Raw genomic sequence first — 19,281 nt, forward strand, 5'->3', positions numbered from 1 at the left:
TGTGTCTGAACTTCTCTTGGCCATTGCTTCCTCTCTCGATCTCGTTTGACTGAGAAACCAAAGTGGAACTGACCAATCAGATTGCTCGAAGGCATACACAGAGTATTGTTTTATTATATACAGTAGTAGACAGATTGCATGTTTGCAAGATTAAATATTCGTGATTTGCTAAAATACAGTTATCATCCTGGAGTATTGTGGAAAAAAATGTTTTTTTTTAGTTGCATAACTGCATTTATGAAATATGCTTTGTTTGCAGACGACTGTTAAAAGGCTCTCCTGAACATAAACTCTAACCAAAGCCACTTTGCACGGTATATTTAAATACACTCCTCCTCACTGGGGGTACGTGGCACCCTGCGATCCTGAACTGGATACACGGGTTGGTAAATGGTGTCATCTCAGAGATCCAGCATTAAGTTTCTGTTGTTGTTCTGGGCCCTGGCGAACTTGGACTCTTGTTCAGAAAGCGGACGCCAAAAACGCCACTTGTTTTTAACATTAGGCACCCTTACACTATTTTAAGATTAGGCACCAACGCCAAATTTTTAAGATTTGGGACCCTGGTGTACCTGGCCTTACCCCCACGAACTTTAACTTCAGGGTTTGTAGTAGGGGTTGGTCAGTCTAAAACAAACAACGAGAAGGAGATGGCGCCCGCTTTCTGAACAAGACCCGCGAACTTGACTAGGATTAAGCGGGTTAAGACTGTAATGTTACTGAAATGTGTGCCAGCTTTGCCGACACCATACACTCCCATGCTGTGCGGCTCCCTTGCGACTTCTGGTACCAGAGGCTTCCATCTGACCGGGATGGCTACTGGAAATCACATGACAGTTACGTATTCCTTTACGTATATAAACTGTTACCTGTCCGAAAGAATAGACTCAATAAATTGTATTAACGACTTTTGCTTTCTATTGTGTTGTTAGCCTCAATAACTACACATGCAGGACCCACTCTTATTGGTGTTCTCCGCGCGCCTGAATTTAACACTCATTGTCAAGATATTAGTATTCCATTTAGCTGCCCGCGGCCCGCCTGTATCCGGTGTGCCTTTGCGGGGTCCTACGTGCCATTTGTGAGCGTAGTGCGCCTGCGTGCTGGCATGTAAACAGCAGGCGCAGCAGTACAGCCGCCCAGAGTCAGGCAGTCAGTCAACCAACCCTTAGAGCTGCGGAATTGTTAGTGTGTACGTGGGGGTGTGCGGATTGAACAGAAGGAAAACACAGCAGCTAAATATCTGACAGTCGTTTTATTCACTTAGTGGAAACTGCTAGAAGAATTGGTGGAGGGTAATAGAAGCGAAAAGAGAGTAGTCTGTTCCTGCCGGTAGGCAACACAGGCAGAGCTGCCTTTTTTGTGCGGGGTGGGGTGTTCGGACGAACTGGTGTTGCATGTCGGGGTTTTTTTTATGCTTTTTAGAGTTAAAAAAAAAACGCAGAGTGCCAAACAATCGTTCGACTTTGAGCTGATGCTTTTGTTTTGTGTCAGTTGAAGGAAACCGAAAACAAAACCAAAAAGAGGGGACGACGACGACGAAGAAGAAAAAGAGGAGGAGGAGGAGGCCGTTGGAATACCCGAATAGTTTGCGAATTGGCCGTCCACTCTTGAGGCAGACGCCGTATTGAAGTTACCAGCATAATGTTAAACCGGGGCCCAGCGGCCAGGCAGGCGGGCAACAGCAACGCGATGACCAAGATATGAGTAATCATCAGGCTGGACCGGGGCTTCCCTTTATATAACTCCGTTTATGACACACGTACAAAGAAGTGCTTGAGCTGGAAAAGAGACCGTGGCTCCATGTTATCCGAAAACAGGTGAGAGTACCTTATTTAAAGTGCCTTCCTCCGCGGACCAAGTTTTATTTAAGCGTTTTGTACTGTTCTTACTATAAAGGTCGTAGAAATGGCGAAATTTACTGTCTTTCGGGAAAATTGAAGCAGGAAAAAAGTTTGTGCTACCGTTTGGGCTTTGTTAAGGTTGAGAACTAACGGGTAATTTGCCGTTTCTTAACATTTTACTTATTATTCTAGAAATGTCAAGTCGTGAATGTATTATGTGAACATATAAGAAAAGTACTCGTTTTACTTTTTGTCAGAACAGTGAAATTCGTATTTTCTGTAATTGGAATAGTTGGACTGGGGGCCCTGTCAATGGGTTGGTTGTTGCCTTCCGGCAAATTCTGTCAGGAAATGTTATGGCTCCCGGGACACTACAATGGAAAAACGGTGTGTGAATAATGGACTGGAAAGCACAAGTTTGTTTGCTCCGAGTCTCATGTGGCCATAAAAAAAAAGTAAGAGAAGCCTCGAACAGATGATATGTTTGTTTTTCCAAAATTTATTTATGAACATGGCTTCATTTGCAGCACGTTGATTTAGGTGTGCATGTTTCCATTGAGAGAAGTAAATGGCAACGCCACAGTGGCATAGTGTAGCTGGCAGTGTCTGCACTTTAGCGTTAAGGCCGTATTGGCATGTACGGTGGACACGTGTGAGTAAGTGTGTGAATATCATCACCTGCTACAGCACATATTAAAATATTTTGGTGCTTTAGATTGATATTCAATGTTGAAAGGCACTGTGTAAAAAGTTAATTTCAGTGAACCACTTTCTATATACAACTCTGATTCAGTTATATTAATAAAGCATTGTACTAATATGGAAACTGTTTCATTGCCCCAGTAATATGGCTTTGGCTGGGTAGGTGACTATTGTCGCTTGTAATATGGCTTAGAATGGGTAGGTGACTATTGTCGCTTGTTGAGATACAATTGGTTACAGTTCTTTTTGTGCCCCCCCCCCCCCCAGTTGGAACACATACAGGTGAAGTGACTTGCTCATGGGCACACCATGTCAGTAACATGGTTTGAAGTCCAAACCCTTAACATAGGTGCTGTACTGCCTGCCTATATATGGCTGCAACATGAAATGAAAAAATAAAATCTGCATCCATAAATGGCTCCCTTTGTGAGTCACTGCCCCTGCTTCTCATCCTGCATTATCATGATGTGATAAACTTGTAGGTGTTTACTACTGGAAACCACTGTGCACTGTCACAGGCCCATATGTCAAATATGCTGGGTGACCCTGAATGGATCACTTAACCTGCCTATGCTCAACGTGTATGCAAGAGAAAATGTGCTGAGTTTCTAAAGTGGCTTTTGGTGTTTTTCAGCTTGGAAAACTAACACTGCTGGCATCCATATTGTAGAATATGCATTCTTGTATTTTACATCTTAACACACTGTTAGTAGGTGTGGACAGAAGTACAGGTACTTCATTTACAGTTTAAGCAAATCTAGATTAACAAGTGTATAAAACTGAGATGCATTAGTGTGGTGCATCCCAGTTATTTTAATTCTTCAACAAGAACACAGACACAGCTGAAAATGTGCTAACTGCAAACTGTATGCAAATTTTAGATGTTTTCTTGGTATAGAGAACCATAGATACATGCAGCAAGTCCCCAAGAAGTGTTGTAGCGAGGAGTTTATAATCCTGGTTTGATGTTATTTTGGGAAATTAAGGAAATCCGATTGGCAGACTTGGTTGGACTGAATGGCCAGATCTTGTCAAAATTGATCGCATTTCTTGAATTAAAAATACACACATGTTCTCTGAGCAAAAATACCTGGTATCCAAAGTTTTTAGTAGAACAGAAACTTGGGCTTTGATGTTATGACCTTCCATATTATTTTCAAGTAGCTGTGCTACCTGTCTAAAGAAGGGTGAAATCTTAAGTAATCCACATTGACCTCCATGTTTTGCAGGGGACCATCTATTGGACAGTATTTTGTAATTCATGCACTGCATTTGTCATTCCAACAGATGATGCATCACACATATTCTAGTAATTCATTTTATTCTAGAACTGTGTGTGATACATCATCTGTTGGATTGATAGAGGCATACCAACTAGACCGACACTTGAAACCTTTTATGGGGGGGGTAATAAAACTACTCATGATGACATGGCCACAAATTTGGTGCTCTCAACCTATTAGTTTGTAGAATAGCCTTTGGAGAAAATGACTGCCGTCGGGTACGTGCGATTTCTAGATTTGCTGGCTGGTAATTTTGAACAGTTCCCTCTGAGCATGCCGTTCCAATTCTCTCGGGTTAGATGGCCACCTTCTCCCACCTGTGACTTTCAATTCTTTCCACAGATGTTCACTGGGATTTAGATCAGGTGTCACAGCAGTTCAGTTTAGAAAGTGTAATGTTTCTTCTCGCCCATTTTTGGGTACAGTTGAAATCCACGTGCAATTTGTCTGCACACTGAAGTGCCCCTCTTGATGGGTGTAACTGTGAATTCTCACACATTTTTCAGGCAAGGTTGACAAAGATGTTTTGATTTTGTTTAACAATTTAAAAACTTTGGGTTATTATCTTGTTGCAGCCCCGTGGCGGGTGAGGCTGAGACACAGCTTTCAGAGTCTGGGCTGTGTGTTTTACTCCACCATGCCCAGAATAGGGCGCCCAGGCAGCAAAGTAACCTCAAAGAAAAGTAACTCATGGAGGAGGCTCAGTGATATTTTGAAGGCTTTGTTTTTTGTGCACATAGATTTTAGCTTGATTTACCAAAAAGCTCTTGGTTTTTCTCGTTGTCCTTTGGACGGGGGGGGGGGATTCTTCCAGAAGGGCAACATTCTTTTTGCCCAACTCCAGTTGGGCTTTTTTGTGTTTATCTCTCTCTTTTAGAAGTGGGGTCTCCTATTGTGGAGCCCATTGTAAGTTAGTCCGAGGTGGATGTGCATCATGAAACTGCTGCCACCTTAATTTTGAAACTCCATTTTTTGAAGTTTTTTTTCCCCCCTCCTTGGTTCTGCTTCACCATTTAAAGATAGCCTTTCTCTTCAGTCATGGTTAAATTTTTCCTTTTGCGGCCACCTGCAGGGAAATCGGCTAAGTTTGTATGAGTCTTAAAACTGTAACTCTTGATAATATTGGCAGCACAGGAACATCGGGCTCTTTGGAGATGGCCTTTATGTTGATCATCCTTCTTTCTTACTTTCCCAGGCTGCTACTCCCTTCCTTTCTATCTTTTTCCATGCATAGTGATAACAATGGAGTTCTTTTCTCCGTACAAGATGACCAAACGAAAGATTATAAGATTGAAGATCCCTGCATTAATCATTAAAATATATGAAGAATTAGTACAAGTCATTTATTTTATTATAGCTTTTAAAAGGTTCCAGTAATGCCTTGCCATGCCTTTTTGGAATGTCTTTGTATAACAGGTAAGACATAAGCTATTTTAATTTCTTTTGTTCCACTGTGAACCAAAGACAAGCAGGTATGGATGAGGTAAGCTCTGTTAATTTCAGAACTTTTAAGGAACAATAATTATCCATCCAGCCATCCATTTTCTAACCCGCTGAATCCGAACACAGGGTCACGGGGGTCTGCTGGAGCCAATCCCAGGCAGGGTGCCAACCCACCGCAGGACAGGAACAATAGTTATTTAAATAAAATGCATCCAGCTTTACAACAGCCTTGTGGTGTGATCCTGAGTCACTTCATCTGTCAGTACTTGTATTGTGTAAATGTGGACAAGTCTCGCAGTTCCTCATGTTCCCGGTGGTGCTATATCCAGTAAAGCCTTGATGGCGTGATGGCACTTGGTAATGCTGCTAATATTGCTGAGATGTAATGGCGTCTGCTGTGGGTTGGCACCCTGCCCGGGATTGTTTCCTGCCTTGTGCCCTGTGTTGGCTGGGATTGGCTCCAGCAGACCCCCGTGACCCTGTGTTCGGATTCAGCGGGTTGGAAGATGGATGGATGGATGTAATGGCGTTTCACCTTTGAAATGCCTCTGAAGAGAGTGCCCTATGCACAGGTGCTGTATATAAAAACTAGTCTTGACCTCCACAGCAGACCCCCAGTTGCAACTCGGACACAGTCACTGTACTTGACTTTGCCAATAAGTGGAAGTAACTGTACTGCACTTGGTCGAAAGCTGTTGGACTTGACAGTTGCTTTAAAGCTTTCTTCTGGAAATGTGACAATAAACAGTCTGCACAATATCTTAAAAGACATCCTTCTGCACCCACAGGAAGCGTCCCCGCAGCTGTGATCATGAAGACCACCAGCTCCTCCCGCAGCCAAAGCGAAGCAGCAACAGTAATCATTTACTCCCAGAAGTGGGCCGGGATGCCTGGGACTCTGAGGTATGTCATTCACAGGACATGGTACTATTGTGGTAGCCAAAAGCACCAGTAGGGGTGTTGGAAGACCAGCACTGGCGGCAGGTTCATGCTGAAATATTCAATTAAGAGGCTGCTTCTGGAGTGTGTTTGGTTTTTTTTTTTTTTTTTTTCCCTTCCCAAAGTCACATTCTTTTTAGATTTCTCTGGGTGATCCAGTTTTCATCCTACATGTGAAAAAGCATGCAGGTTAGGTTGGTGGGTAGCTCTTAATGAGTATAAGTATGGGTGTGTGCAGCAATGTGCTCTATGATTTATTGGCATCCTGCTCCGGATTAGTTCCAGCTCTGATGATAGCCTTTTAATTACCGTTCTCACCCACACTTCTTCATCTCAAGCAGTCTTCCTTTGGTTCATAAGATCTAGCAGAAGCTCAGGTTGGAAACCACAGCAGAAGAGGTCTCTTAAATCTTCCAGGTTTATTCTTGTGTCCAGAAAGGGGGTTTTGAGTCAGAAGGGTGAGGTCGCTTGCCCGGTTCTAAGTCGTCTTGTTCGAGTAAGGTGGGATGGGTGAGTAAATGTGAGTGGATGTTATGCACGAGAGTCCAAGTTGACAGTAGGATGGTGATGTGGTTAGCACTGCTGCTTCACATACACAGTTTCCTGTGCTAGAATCTCACACCTGTTGGTTGTCTGCGTGAGGAATTTGTATGAGATACCCATTACGTTATGGAGACTGCACTGTGTTGCTTTGGTGACTCATAGCCCTATTTGTGTGTGCACACATTCCACATTCTTTACACGTCCCCCTAGGTTTTCTCTGTGATGGAGTACGTGGGATCATCTAATGAATGGACAGAAGATGCCTTGAGGCTTTTTCCTTCATTACCCATTTTAAAAGGATTTGCAGCTTTAGTTTAGATACAAGTTGGGTGGCAAGGTGGCACGGTTGTTATATCTGCTGTCTCACATCTCCATGTGTAAATCCCACCCCAGTTACTGTCCTTGTGTAACTGGTATAATCTTGCCATGTCTGGTCACCCTACAGTTTAACTGGATTCAGAAAATAGACCTATATGGATGCTCTTGGTAAGAGTTTAAAAATCATTCACAATTGGCTTCAATCCACAGCACCCTCTGACCTCCACCCAGTACCTCAGTTTGAGAGTCTGAGTGAGTTAAGATCCCTGGCATTCATTGGTGAAGAGTCTTGTCTTCAGTTCCCATGTAAATTCACTTTCTCTGTGTGCACTACTCGGATTATTTCCGGAAGTATTCATTTAACGATACAGTAATCCCTCCTCCATCGCGGGGGTTGCGTTCCAGAGCCACCCGCTAAATAAGAAAATCCGTGAAGTAGAAACCATATGTTTATATGGTTATTTTTATATATTTTAAGTCCTTATAAACTCTCCCACATGGTTTATAAATATTCCCCGTACAGTTATACAGCATAAACCCTTTATATTCTCTTAGTTATTAGGTAAGATTCGTTGAAATTATGTATGTAAACATAGTTTATATACTATTCACAAACATACGTATCGTATATCATTGAGGAGTTTTATTTAATATGTGATAGTTTTAGACATATTGTAATTGAGTACGTAATATAAAAATACGTGAAAAATCTATAACCTGTAAGTGCTGTACATAAAACCAAAATGTTATTTTAAAGATACTGTAGAGCGTCTCCGATATCACATTTGTTACAGCCATTACGATAGACAGGCCACCGACAATAAATACCAACAATGTAATAAAAAAATTGTATAAAATGTGTGCACAGTTACAATAAACGTACATACATGTACTAAGTACATAGAAAAATAGTTTTGGGTACTCACCAACTTGTCAGATAACGATGACATTTACTGCACTGTCACAGCTGTTCTAAAGGAGCCTCTTCAGGCGACTGTGTAGCACCGCCGTCGTCGTCTTCCACTGAAGGCGTACTAGGCAGTGTTTTGCGTGTAAGGAACATCGTGAAGGGCAGTTGCTGGCGCTGCTTTTTCATTTGTGTAAAGAGGTTCCTATACGCTTCCATGGCGCCGTCAAGAGCATTTTTAAATTGCAAAGAACCAATCATTAGCGGGTCCCATTCTTCAACTGATGTCTGGAGATCTTTTGCCAATCGTAGAATGGTCACGAGACGCTCGAGAGTTAGCACAGCACCCAGGAGCTTAACCGCATGCTGTGATTGGGTAGCTTCTCAGCCATCCGCCAATAGCGTCCCTTGTTTGAATTCAAATGGGCAAATCAACTAAGGAAGCACACGTACTGTAGACCGCAGACATCCACGAAGCAGTGAAAAATCCATGATATATATTCACATATGCTTACATTTAAAATCCGCGATGGAGTGAAGCCGCAAAAGACGAAGCGCGATATAGCGAGGGATCACTGTACTAGCAAAAAATGCATGCGTCTCACCCATTGTGAGCATACGACTTGATGACGTGAGTATTTATTATGCAACACGAGTAAGTTTTTTTTGAAGTTACTTAGTAAAAAAAAAAAAAAAACATGGTAACTATGCATTTGCCATGTAAAATTGTGTTCTAAAGTTGAGCATTTTCTGCAAATCAAAAAAAAAAAAAACATTCCAGCCCTGGGGGGTATTTTTCGTACCTGGATTACTCGTTTAGCCAGATGTAATTGTTGACGATTTGGCCTGATCCCGGATCTGTCGGTTTTTCGAAACTCTTGCTGGATGTGTTGTCATAGCAGCACATCCAAATCCTCAGACCTGCTCCGATGTAAATAAGGATTAGCTCACACACTTAATCAGTGTCCGTGCATGGAATTCATTCAGTCATGGCTTCACCGTTCATGAATGAGCAACCCATTGATATCGGTGCACAAATTATAAGACGAGAATTTCATATAGAGAGGGTTTTGCGTGATCGGCAAGATCCTTTATTGCTCCCAGAGGAAATTCTTTTCGAAAGATACCGCTTTAGCCGAGGGGGAATATTGTACCTCAAAAATTTATTAGGACCTTATATTCGAAGTCAAACTCGGCGAAGTCGGGCTCTCACATCCACACAGACAGTATGTGTTGCTTTGAGGTTTTTTGCAAGCGGCACTTTTTTATAGATTTTCCACATTGCCTACAGTATATCTAAAAGTGCAGTTTGCCAGGCAATTCATAAAGTCTGTTTGGCTCTGAAATATTTCCTTCAGGTTTTCATTGTGTTTCCTGGACACCTGCGTGTGCAGACAATAAAAGAGGCATTTCATGCCATTGCAGGTAGGTAATAAACGGGCAAAAACACCCACATAAAGAATCTCACAATCGGCCTAACATTCTCATTACCCAGGATTTCCAAATGTGATTGGGGCACATGGGACTGATGACAGTGGAGTTTGATCAAACATTATTTGGAAAATGTACCTCTACTCCTGATGAATAATCACAGTGTGTTCATCAAATATTTGACCTTCGTCAGTATCTCGTTGGTCAGACACAGGTTCAAGGGATATGACATTCCCTGCAACTGACCCAACAAAAAAAAGGGCTATATGGAACCTACCTATGGTACACATTGAGGACAGATATATGCAATGACCATCCTTTACCTGAAATGAAGTGACCACTGCATCCTGCCACTGGTTCTGGAGAGTAGCTTCCCCCTAGAGTGCCCTCATAAACAGGGCGATGGGCATTTTGCTGGATAGCCAACTCTTCTGCAGGGGTTAGGTCTGGACTGCGTGGACCTCCACCTGTTTTTTGTTGGTCTGCCTTCTTATTAGCTTTAAAAATCAATGTTTTTTTTTATAATATATATGATGTCAACAATTCTTTAAATAGTTATATACCAATATTTACCAGTTTGAAGTATATTCTTGTACTTCACTTTAACCTGTTCCCGTGTTCTCCTTGTGCTCACGTTTGATCTGGAATTATGACATATTAAATAATAATTAATCTGACACATAGGAAATGAAACGCTGCATTCAGTAAGTACAGTGCACACTACTTAGTGTTTAATTTGTCGGCCACTTTTTGCCAGCAGTCTTTTCTGGTTTTGGCTGCTTTTGCAGTGTAACCCCTTGTGCATATTAAATCTTGAAATTCTTCATTTCCTTTGAATAAAAGGTTCCTGCTCCGCTTGTGTGGACAAAAAAAAAAAATGCGCCCGTTCTTTCGTCATTTTGTTACTTGCTGATCATGTTTCCTAGACTCAATATATTGGGGCTTTTCAATCAGTGCGGGCGCGCGCATTCATCTCGGATGATTAGATCCAGCTAGACTAATCTACTACACGGCTGCGTTTGAAAAACCGACTTATCCCGGATGTGTTTCACCGGCATTAACTCATCCAAGATGAGACATCTGATCTCGGATGATTTAAGCGACGTACGGAAAATACCTCCCTGGTATTTTGTAATAGAGCCGCATGGGACACTTGGGAAACCAAAGCCAAAAAGCTTGCCACTTTTCTAGCCAAAGTTGTTGAGCATTGATCCACGATTTGAGATTGCGCACACACTGAAAAATAGTTTATACGTGTCATTTTCAAACTCAAAAAAAAAAAAACAATCAACATTGTGATTCAGCCATTTAAAAAAAAAAAAAAAAAAAAAAAAAATACTCCATCAGCATTTCTTTAATAACAAACTTTCATGTGGATTTGTGGTTTACTCTCAAAAGACCAAATTGACAGGAAACTGTTTGTGCCATGTGCTTAAGATCGTGTTGATTTACCTCCCTGTTTATGTGAGATCCCCTCTCAGAAAGGCCACTGGTATGTCACACAACAGGAAACAAAAATGTGTCCTTACCTCGAGAGAAATAGCACCGGGAATACGTGACAAAATGATTTCCAGTTTCCTTTTGTCGTCACAAACCTGCTTCAGAAAAATGGAAGGCGTGATTTCTTTTCCTAAAACTTCACAGTTGTTTCAGAGAGGACATATTTGGTGAGATGTAGGCTATGGGTTGTTTTTTTTTTCTTCTTCTTCTAGAAACCAACTTTATAATGCAGTTTCATGTGGCAAATGCACATATGCCATGTTTGTGAAGAAATAAGAAAAGAAAAAAAAAGTACAGAATTTATCCTTTTTAATATCTAATGAAGTGAGACAATTAGTGCTGACCAGGAACACAAAATGCTTAGCCAGTGAGCAGTTGGCATGTTAATTACTTGCTTATGAAAAAATAATATAACAATTAGCAAGTTGAAATAAAAGCAAGAAGCACCTGAGTAGAATGTGTTTGCACACAAAGCCACATACAGTGAGGAACATAAGTATTTGAACACCCTGTGATTTTGCAAGTTCTCCCACTTAGAAATCATGGAGGGGTCTGAAATTCCCATTGTAGGTGCATTCCCACTGTGAGAGACAGAATGTAAAAAAAAAAAAAAAATTCAGGAGATCCCATTGTATGATTTGTACAGAATTTCTTTGTATTGCACTGCTGCACACAAGTATTTGAACATCTGGCAATCAGCAAGAATTCTGGCTCTCAAAGACCTGTTACTCTGCCTTTAAGAAGTCCACCTCTACTCCACTTACTAATTTTAATTAGTAGCACCTGTCTGAGCTCTTTAAAGACACCTGTCCACCCCACAGTCAGTCAGACTCCAACTACTACCATGGGTAAGACCACAGAGCTGTCAAAAGACACCAGAGACAAAATTGTGGACCTCCACAAGGCTGGAAAGGGCTACGGGGCAATTGCCAAGCAGCTTGGTGAAAATAGATCAACTGTTGGAGCAATTGTCAGAAAATGGAAGAGGCTAAAGACGAATGTCAGTCTCCCTCGGACTGGGGCTCCATGCAAGATCTCACCTCGTGGAGTATCACAGATGATAAGAAAGGTGAGGAATCAGCCCAGAACTACACAGGAGGAGCTGGTCAATGACATGAAGAGAGCTGGGACCACAGTTTCAATGGTCACTGTCGGTAGAACACTATGCCGTCATGGTTTCAAATCACGCATTGCACGGAAGGTTCCCCTGCTCAAGTCATCACATGTCCAGGCCTGTCTGAAGTTTGCCAATCACAATCTGGATGATCCAGCGGAGGCATGGGAGAAAGTCATGTGGGCAGATGAGACCAAAATAGAACTTTTTGGTCTAAACTTCACTCGCCGTGTTTGGAGGAAAAAGGAGTTGCATCCCAAGAACACCATCCCTACTGTGAAGCATGGGGGTGGAAAGATCATGCTTTGGGGGGTGCGAAGGGGACAGGATGACTGCACTGTATTAAGGAGAGGATGAATGGGGCCATGTATTGTGAGATTTTGAGCAGTAACCTCCTTCCCTCAGTCAGAGCACTGAAGATGGGTCGTGGCTGGGTATTCCAACATGACAATGACCCGAAGCACACAGCCAGGATAACCAAAGAGTGGCTCCGTAAGAAGCATATCAAGGTTCTGGAGTGGCCTAGCCAGTCTCCAGACCTAAATCCAATTGAAAAATCTTTGGAGGGAGCTGAAACTCCGTGTTGCTCAGCGCCAGCCCCGGAACCTGACAGATCTAGAGGAGATCTGTGTGGAGGAGTGGGCCAGAATCTCTGTTGCAGTGTGTGCAAACCTGGTCAAGAACTACGGGAAACGTTTGACCTCTGTAATTGCAAACAAAGGCTTCTGTACCAAATATTAACACTGATTTTCTGAGGTGTTCAAATACTTATGTGCAGCAGTGCAATACAAATAAATTCTGTACAAATCATACAATGTCCATCCATCCATTTTCCAACCCGCTGAATCCAAACACAGGGTCACGGGGGTCTGCTGGAGCCAATCCCAGCCAGCACAAGGCAGGAACCAATCCCGGGCAGGGTGCCAACCCACCGCAGGACAATCATACAATGGGATTTCCTGAATTTTTTTTTTTACATTCTGTCTGTCTCTACAATGGGAATTTCGGACCCCTCCATGACTTGTAAGTGGGAGAACTTGCAAAATCGCAGGGTGTTCAAATACTTGTGTTCCTCACTGTAATCGGCATACATCTTCCTAAATTTTGATGACAAGTAAATGCCTGGGGTTATCATCGGTTTCTGAAGTTTACAGCCCAACCTGAATCAGCCATTTAACTAAACAAAGTTTTAAGTAGCAGGGACTGACATAAATTAACCCTTAAACCGCCACATACTTGGGGGTTAATGCACCCCTGGACGCCAAATACTTTTTTGCGGCACTTTTTAAGTAAACGTTACAATTCACAAAGAGAGTGAAATTTTAATGGAACATCAATTATTATGTGCAAGGTGCAACTGACGCCATTGCTGAAATTCAGTAAGTCACCAAGCCAACTGCGTTTGAACTGGCTGGACGTGAGCACACAGAGGTAAGCGCTGACGCTGGCAGGCTCGTCTAGTGCATTGGCTCAATCCCAGGGACAGTGAGGCTGCCGTGCTGCCGGGTCGTGAGTTGGCTGCTCCCCGAACGTACGGCCCTGACTGATCAGCTCTGGCGTGCTGGCAAATTGCTCTGTGAAGCGACTATAGCGGGTTGCGGCATTCAATGAATGTACATTGGCGAATATACTTGGGTCTGGCGTGCTTGCACAGGAAACCGACTTTAGCCGGTTGCGGAGTTCAACAAATGTACTTTGCCGAATATACTTCTTTGCATGTTGGCAAATTGCATTGGGAACCGACTATAGCCGGTTCCGGCGGTTTAAGGGTTAAGAAAATGGTCCTAAGAAAAGCCTTAACTAGAAACTCTGTGGTGTTCCTGGCCCAGGGTTGGCTTTTCTTTTATAGGGACATTTGAAAGGAGACGGTTAAGGTGGTTTGGGTGTCCGATAGGATACCAACCAGGAGGAGAGCCAGGTCACACTGGGGAGATTACATCTTCCATTTGGTATCGGAACGCCTCGGTTTCCCTCCAGAGGAGTTGGAAGATGTGTTGTTTTTGGGGGCAGGTCTGGGCATCTTTGCGCAGACTGCTGCCCCCATCACTTGGACCCAGATAAATCTTTTAGTAACCCTTTAGCCCATTGGTCTCTCTGGGTCACGAGATTGCTTTGTGATAAATAAGCCAGCATTGTTTCCGTCTGTGAAATGCAGCAACATATCCTTGAAAGGAAGTAATAAAATTACCAATGTATCAAAGGCGCTATATTCTGACTTGTCTGTCTGCTTTAAAGTATGGAGACCCATCTCTAGGAAGCAGCCTCTCAGTTGAATCTCAGGAGTGAGCACATATTCCATTATGCAGGTTTAGGTCATTCTGTTTTACCACTTTAACTAAATGTTGTTGTGTATAATGTGCATGCTATCAGCTAGATGATAAAGATGCTCCTGCACTCTGTGTTCATATCTACAAAAGCTTCATCCGAACAAAGAAGTATTAGCACATTTGCGAGTACAGGGCAAGGAAACGCATCTTGCCTGATGTGCTCCAGAGGTGTCTTTGTTAAATACATTTACTTATAGATAGATACTTTATTAATCCCAAGGGGAAATTCCCATACTCCAGCAGCAGCATACAGATAAAGACAATATTAAATTAAAGAGTGATAACAATGCAGGTATAACAGACAGACAATAACTTTGTATAATGTTAACGTTTACCACCCCGGGTGGAATTGAAGAGTCACATAGTTTGGGGAAGGAACGATCTCCTCAGTCTGTCAGTGGAGCAGAACGGTGACAGCAGTCTGTCGCTGAAGCTGCTCCTCTGTCTGGAGATGATACTATTTAGCGGATGCAGTGGATTCTCCATGATTGACAGGAGTCTGCTCAGCGCCCTTCGCTCTGCCACAGATGTCAAACTGTCCAGCTCCATCCCTACAATAGAGCCTGCCTTCCTCACCAGTTTGTCCAGGCGTGAGGCGTCCCTCTTCTTTATGCTGCTTCCCCAGCACACCACCTGTAGAAGAGGGCGCTCACCACAACCGTCTGATAGAACATCTGCAGCATCTTATTGCAGATGTTGAAGGACGCCAGCCTTCTATGGAAGTATAGTCGGCTCTGTCCTTTCTTACACAGAGCATCAGTATTGGCAGTCCAGTCTAATTTATCATCCAGCTGCACTCCCAGGTATTTATAGGTCTGCACCCTCTTGTGTGGTTTACTTAAAACCCCTCTGCATGTCTTAAAGCAGAGTTGGAACAGACTGTGTTACTACACCAGTACTACTTGGACAATCGTCCAGCAATTCATGGCAAGAAAAGGGCAATTAACAAATGAAGTGAGACAGAGCGCTCATTACCCTTTGAAGTGTAGGCCTTTCATTTAGAGAATTTGCCAAAAAAAAAAAAAGATCATCCACGAGTCCAGTGTTGTTCTACACAATCCAAAGGTGATTGAAAAAGTGGAAGAAACTCTGATAGGAAGAGATGGGCAGACCCAAAGTCACAATCCTGAGGGTCCTCCGCTTGCGCGATCACAGGGGCCTCGCAGCACAGGTTAACCGTGCAGGTCGAAAAAAGCAAATGTCCGCTTCAGCTAGAAGAGAGAACTTTGTGCTGCAGGTTTGACGGGGCCATTCAATTAAAGGACAGAGTAGGGCTGTGGACTACTGCAGACTGGAAGAAAGACCAGGATTTCAAATGTTACGTTTTAGCTCGTCTCCCTCTAAAACTCGAAATTGCATTATTTTGCCCTACGGCTTCTTCACTTTGTGTGTGTGTGTGTGTGTGTGTGTGTGTGTGTATATAAACTTTGTCCATGCTATTGAGTCACGGAATGTGTTGCAAAAATGTGCATAAATACGTTAAAATGTTTACGATCTTGTGAGGCTGCAATGCTGGCTGACCGGGGCCGCAGGTTGGACATTACTCTTCTAAACAAATGAAGCCCACGGTACTTTGCTACGGATGCAGTCATGTGGGTTTTTTAGAAAATCCCCGCTGGATTGTGAACTCTTGCCTGTCTCCCTGGCTATTCATCATTTTGAAAGACTTTATAGAATGTGTACTGAGGACATGTTGAAAAATGTGCATGCAGTGAGGAAGCCCTCATTTGTGGCAGAGGAGTTAAGAAGCACGTCATTGGATGGCCGTCGACTTCCAGCACGTCACTTCAATTGTTTGCACTTTTTAACTCTCCTCTCTCTCTCTCTTTCTCTCTTTCTCTTTCTTTCTTCCTTTCTAGTCTTCAAGCAGCGAGAGCAGCGCCATCAGCAGCCCCGAGTGTCCTGGCGCCAGCAGTCAGTTTGCAGAAGCGGGAGGAGGTGGAGGGCTCTTAAATCCAGGGACTTCCAACCCCGCTACCTCTCTTTCTGTGCACTTTACTGAAGAGTCAGTTCTGCAGGATCAGGACTGCTACCAACGAATCAACCGCATTCTGCGGGAGGCGCACTTCCACAGTCTGCAGAGCCGTGCCCACCCTGGCACCACGTGACTCCCCTCAGTGCCACACCTCTGCTGCTCGACTTCCTCTAAGGGATGAGGGAGGCGGTGTCCCACCCCCAAACCCATACCCCCCCCCCCCCCAACTGCACGCCTTGATTGCCAAGACACACGAGGGCCTCTGGTAATGTGGCTTTTTCCAGATTGTTTCCCTGAGTACTGCTTTGTTTTGCAATTTTTTTTTTTCAGTTTTTGTTTTTGAGGGGTCAACTTTCACCCTCCACCCCCCCTTTCACATTTGCTTTGGGGGGGGGGGGATGTTTTGTGTATAGCGAGACTGCGGGTCAATAAAATGTTTGCAGTATGTGTTTTTCCTAATGTCCATTATCCGCAAGTGCATTTTTGATAATGAAAAATGGAGCACATGAATCTTATTAGTTTACACCACACTTGTTCTCACTGTCCATCCTGAGAGCAAGCAGCAAAGTGTCATTATGGGTGTGTTACAGTCTGTTAACCCCGAAAAAAGGCAAATAGCACCTCTCCTTTGATTTTGGTTTAAAGGCCAACTCCAGCGTCCCCCTTGGCAGCTTCTGTAGTCCCCTCTCTCTTGTTAATCAGAACCGCAGTTCTTGAGCAAAACAAAACATACTGAACATGTCGCGTGTGATTAGCCAGTAGGACTGGGATGAAGAAAAGCGAGGAGTTTACAAATCCTTGCCATAGGTAAGGCTGTGGAGATTCCCCATAACCCATCTGCCCCGCTTCTTATATTTTACAGAAAAACAAATGAATAAAAACTGCACCAGCCAGAGCACAAAGAACGCAACGATCAGGACAACCTGCTAGCACTTGAGTCTTTTACTGTCAAAACAGACTGCAACTTGCCAAAGTGTGCGGCGGAGGGGCTGCCCGCAGTCTTAAGAGCCACGTGTCCTCTAGAGCTTTGCAATAAGCAGACGTGCTAAAGGGCTACACAGTCACTCAGCCGCACTGCAGCCCACCGTGCCCACAGGACACACGTTTTGCACTACCGTTTGTGGATATTCCGGCTGCTTTGTGTTTTTTTTGGTGTTGTCAAATGCCACCAATTTTTTTTTTCCCTCCAGAAAGAGGGAACCAGTGATGCAGTTGCTCATCTTTTTTTTTTTTTTTGCTTCTCTAAATTTGCTCGTTACCTACATTTTTAATCCAGAGCACTGTAAAACGATTTTTTTTTTTTTTTTTTAATAATTTTTGGAGAAACCCACAGGCAGCACTTGAGCGTTTTGGTGAGTGGTAGCCATTGACATGGCAGGAGAGGTGGGGGGGGGGAGAGAGAGGGAGACCTTCAGTTGTGAGTCGTCGCCTATTGTTGAAGTCGGGACGTCCCCAGCCTTTGTTTCACTTGCCTCCCCTCCCCAACATCCGTCTTTAAGGTTCATTCCTCCAGCACACATTTGTGGACGTCGCCTGTACGTTTTTAACATACAATTTTATTTTTCTTCAAGGAGTAAATTTGCCGTACATTGGAACTGCAGTAGGTAGTGTATGACCTAACGGTGAATGTTTGTCTGTGGTCAGCGGCCAGAAATGCGGTGCGGTGTTGGCGGACCGACCTGAACGCCTCCATACCTCGTGTCAAGTGGCCGCGGCTAACTGAGCTCGGGCTCAGAGCGAGCTGCACTGTGGGTGCCATTGCACTTCTGACTTCCAGTCTTGTAGAGTCGTCGTCATTCACTTGAAGTCCGCCTTGTTGTCGTTTTCATGTGTACTTCGACTTGCGTGTGTCGGTGTAACAAAACCGAGGGAAATGTTTCTTGCAGTTTAGCTGTGCATCATTAGCTTTAAGCTTGGAGAGAAAAACAAAAGTTTTGGATTATTTTATTTTTTTTCTTGATTTCCATTATGGGAACTTCAATAAAATTTGTTTTTAATTGGTTACCCCTGGTGTTTTGTTTTTTCCTTTCTTTTTTGACCAATTCTTTGTTTTTTTTTTTATTGCTTATATTCCTAATAGACAGGAGTCCCCATGGACTGTGATGTTTGCTGATGACATTGTGATCTGTAGCGAGAGTAGGGAGCAGGTTGAGGAGACCCTGGAGAGGTGGAGATATAAGAGGAGAGGAATGAAGGTCAGTAGGAACAAGACAGAACACATGTGAATGAGAGGAAGGTCAGTGGAATGGTGATGATGAGGGGAGTAGAGTTGGTGAAGATGGATGAGTTTAAATACTTGGGATCAACAGTACAGAGTAATGGGAAGTGAAGAAGAGAGTGCAGGCTGGGTGGAGAAGAGTGTCAGGAGTGATTTGTGACAGACTGGTATCAGCAAGAGTGAAAGGGAAGGTCTACAGGACGGTAGTGAGACCAGCTGTGTTATATGGGTTGGAGGCGGTGGCACAGGAGACAGAGCTGGAGGTGGCCGAGTTAAAGATGCTAAGATTTTTGCATTGGGTGTGATGAGGATGGACAGGATTAGAAATGAGGACATTAGAAGGTCCGCTCAGGTCGGGAGACAAAGTCAGCGAGGCGAGATGGCGTTGGTTTGGACCTGTGCAGAGGAGAGATGCTGAGTATATTGGGAGAAGGATGCTAAGGATAGAGCTGCCAGGCAAGTGGAGAAGAGGAAGGCCTAAGAGAAGGTTTATGGATGTGGTGAGAGAAGACATGCAGGTGAGAGGTGTGACAGAGCAAGATGACGAAGAGAGGACGATATGGAAGAAAATGATCCGCTGTGGCAACCCCTAACGGGAGCAGCCGAACAAAGAAGATTCCTAATAAGCTGGTGTGTTTAATGTACAAGTAGAAAAGGTCTGAATTAGCATAAGCTGACCTAACTGAGTGTTCATAAGAAACGTAATGAGGCAGAAGTGTGAGGTGTCATGATCTAAT

General features: G+C 43.5%; 1 protein-coding gene across 1 annotated transcript; it reads left to right on the forward strand.

Moving 5' to 3' along the window:
• The first annotated feature begins 1,082 nt into the window (after positions 1 to 1,082).
• si:dkey-21c1.1 (protein FAM104A-like) lies at positions 1,083 to 18,247 on the forward strand. Its single transcript, XM_028819921.2, has 4 exons — positions 1,083 to 1,332; positions 1,495 to 1,820; positions 6,061 to 6,175; positions 16,211 to 18,247. Exons 2-4 carry the CDS (start codon positions 1,804 to 1,806, stop codon positions 16,457 to 16,459), a joined length of 381 nt encoding a protein of 126 aa, XP_028675754.1. The 5' UTR covers positions 1,083 to 1,332; positions 1,495 to 1,803; the 3' UTR covers positions 16,460 to 18,247.
• The last annotated feature ends 1,034 nt before the right edge of the window (positions 18,248 to 19,281 follow it).

The sequence above is a fragment of the Erpetoichthys calabaricus genome, chromosome 14 (genome assembly GCF_900747795.2).
Source record: "Erpetoichthys calabaricus chromosome 14, fErpCal1.3, whole genome shotgun sequence".
Lineage (NCBI taxonomy): Eukaryota > Metazoa > Chordata > Cladistia > Polypteriformes > Polypteridae > Erpetoichthys > Erpetoichthys calabaricus.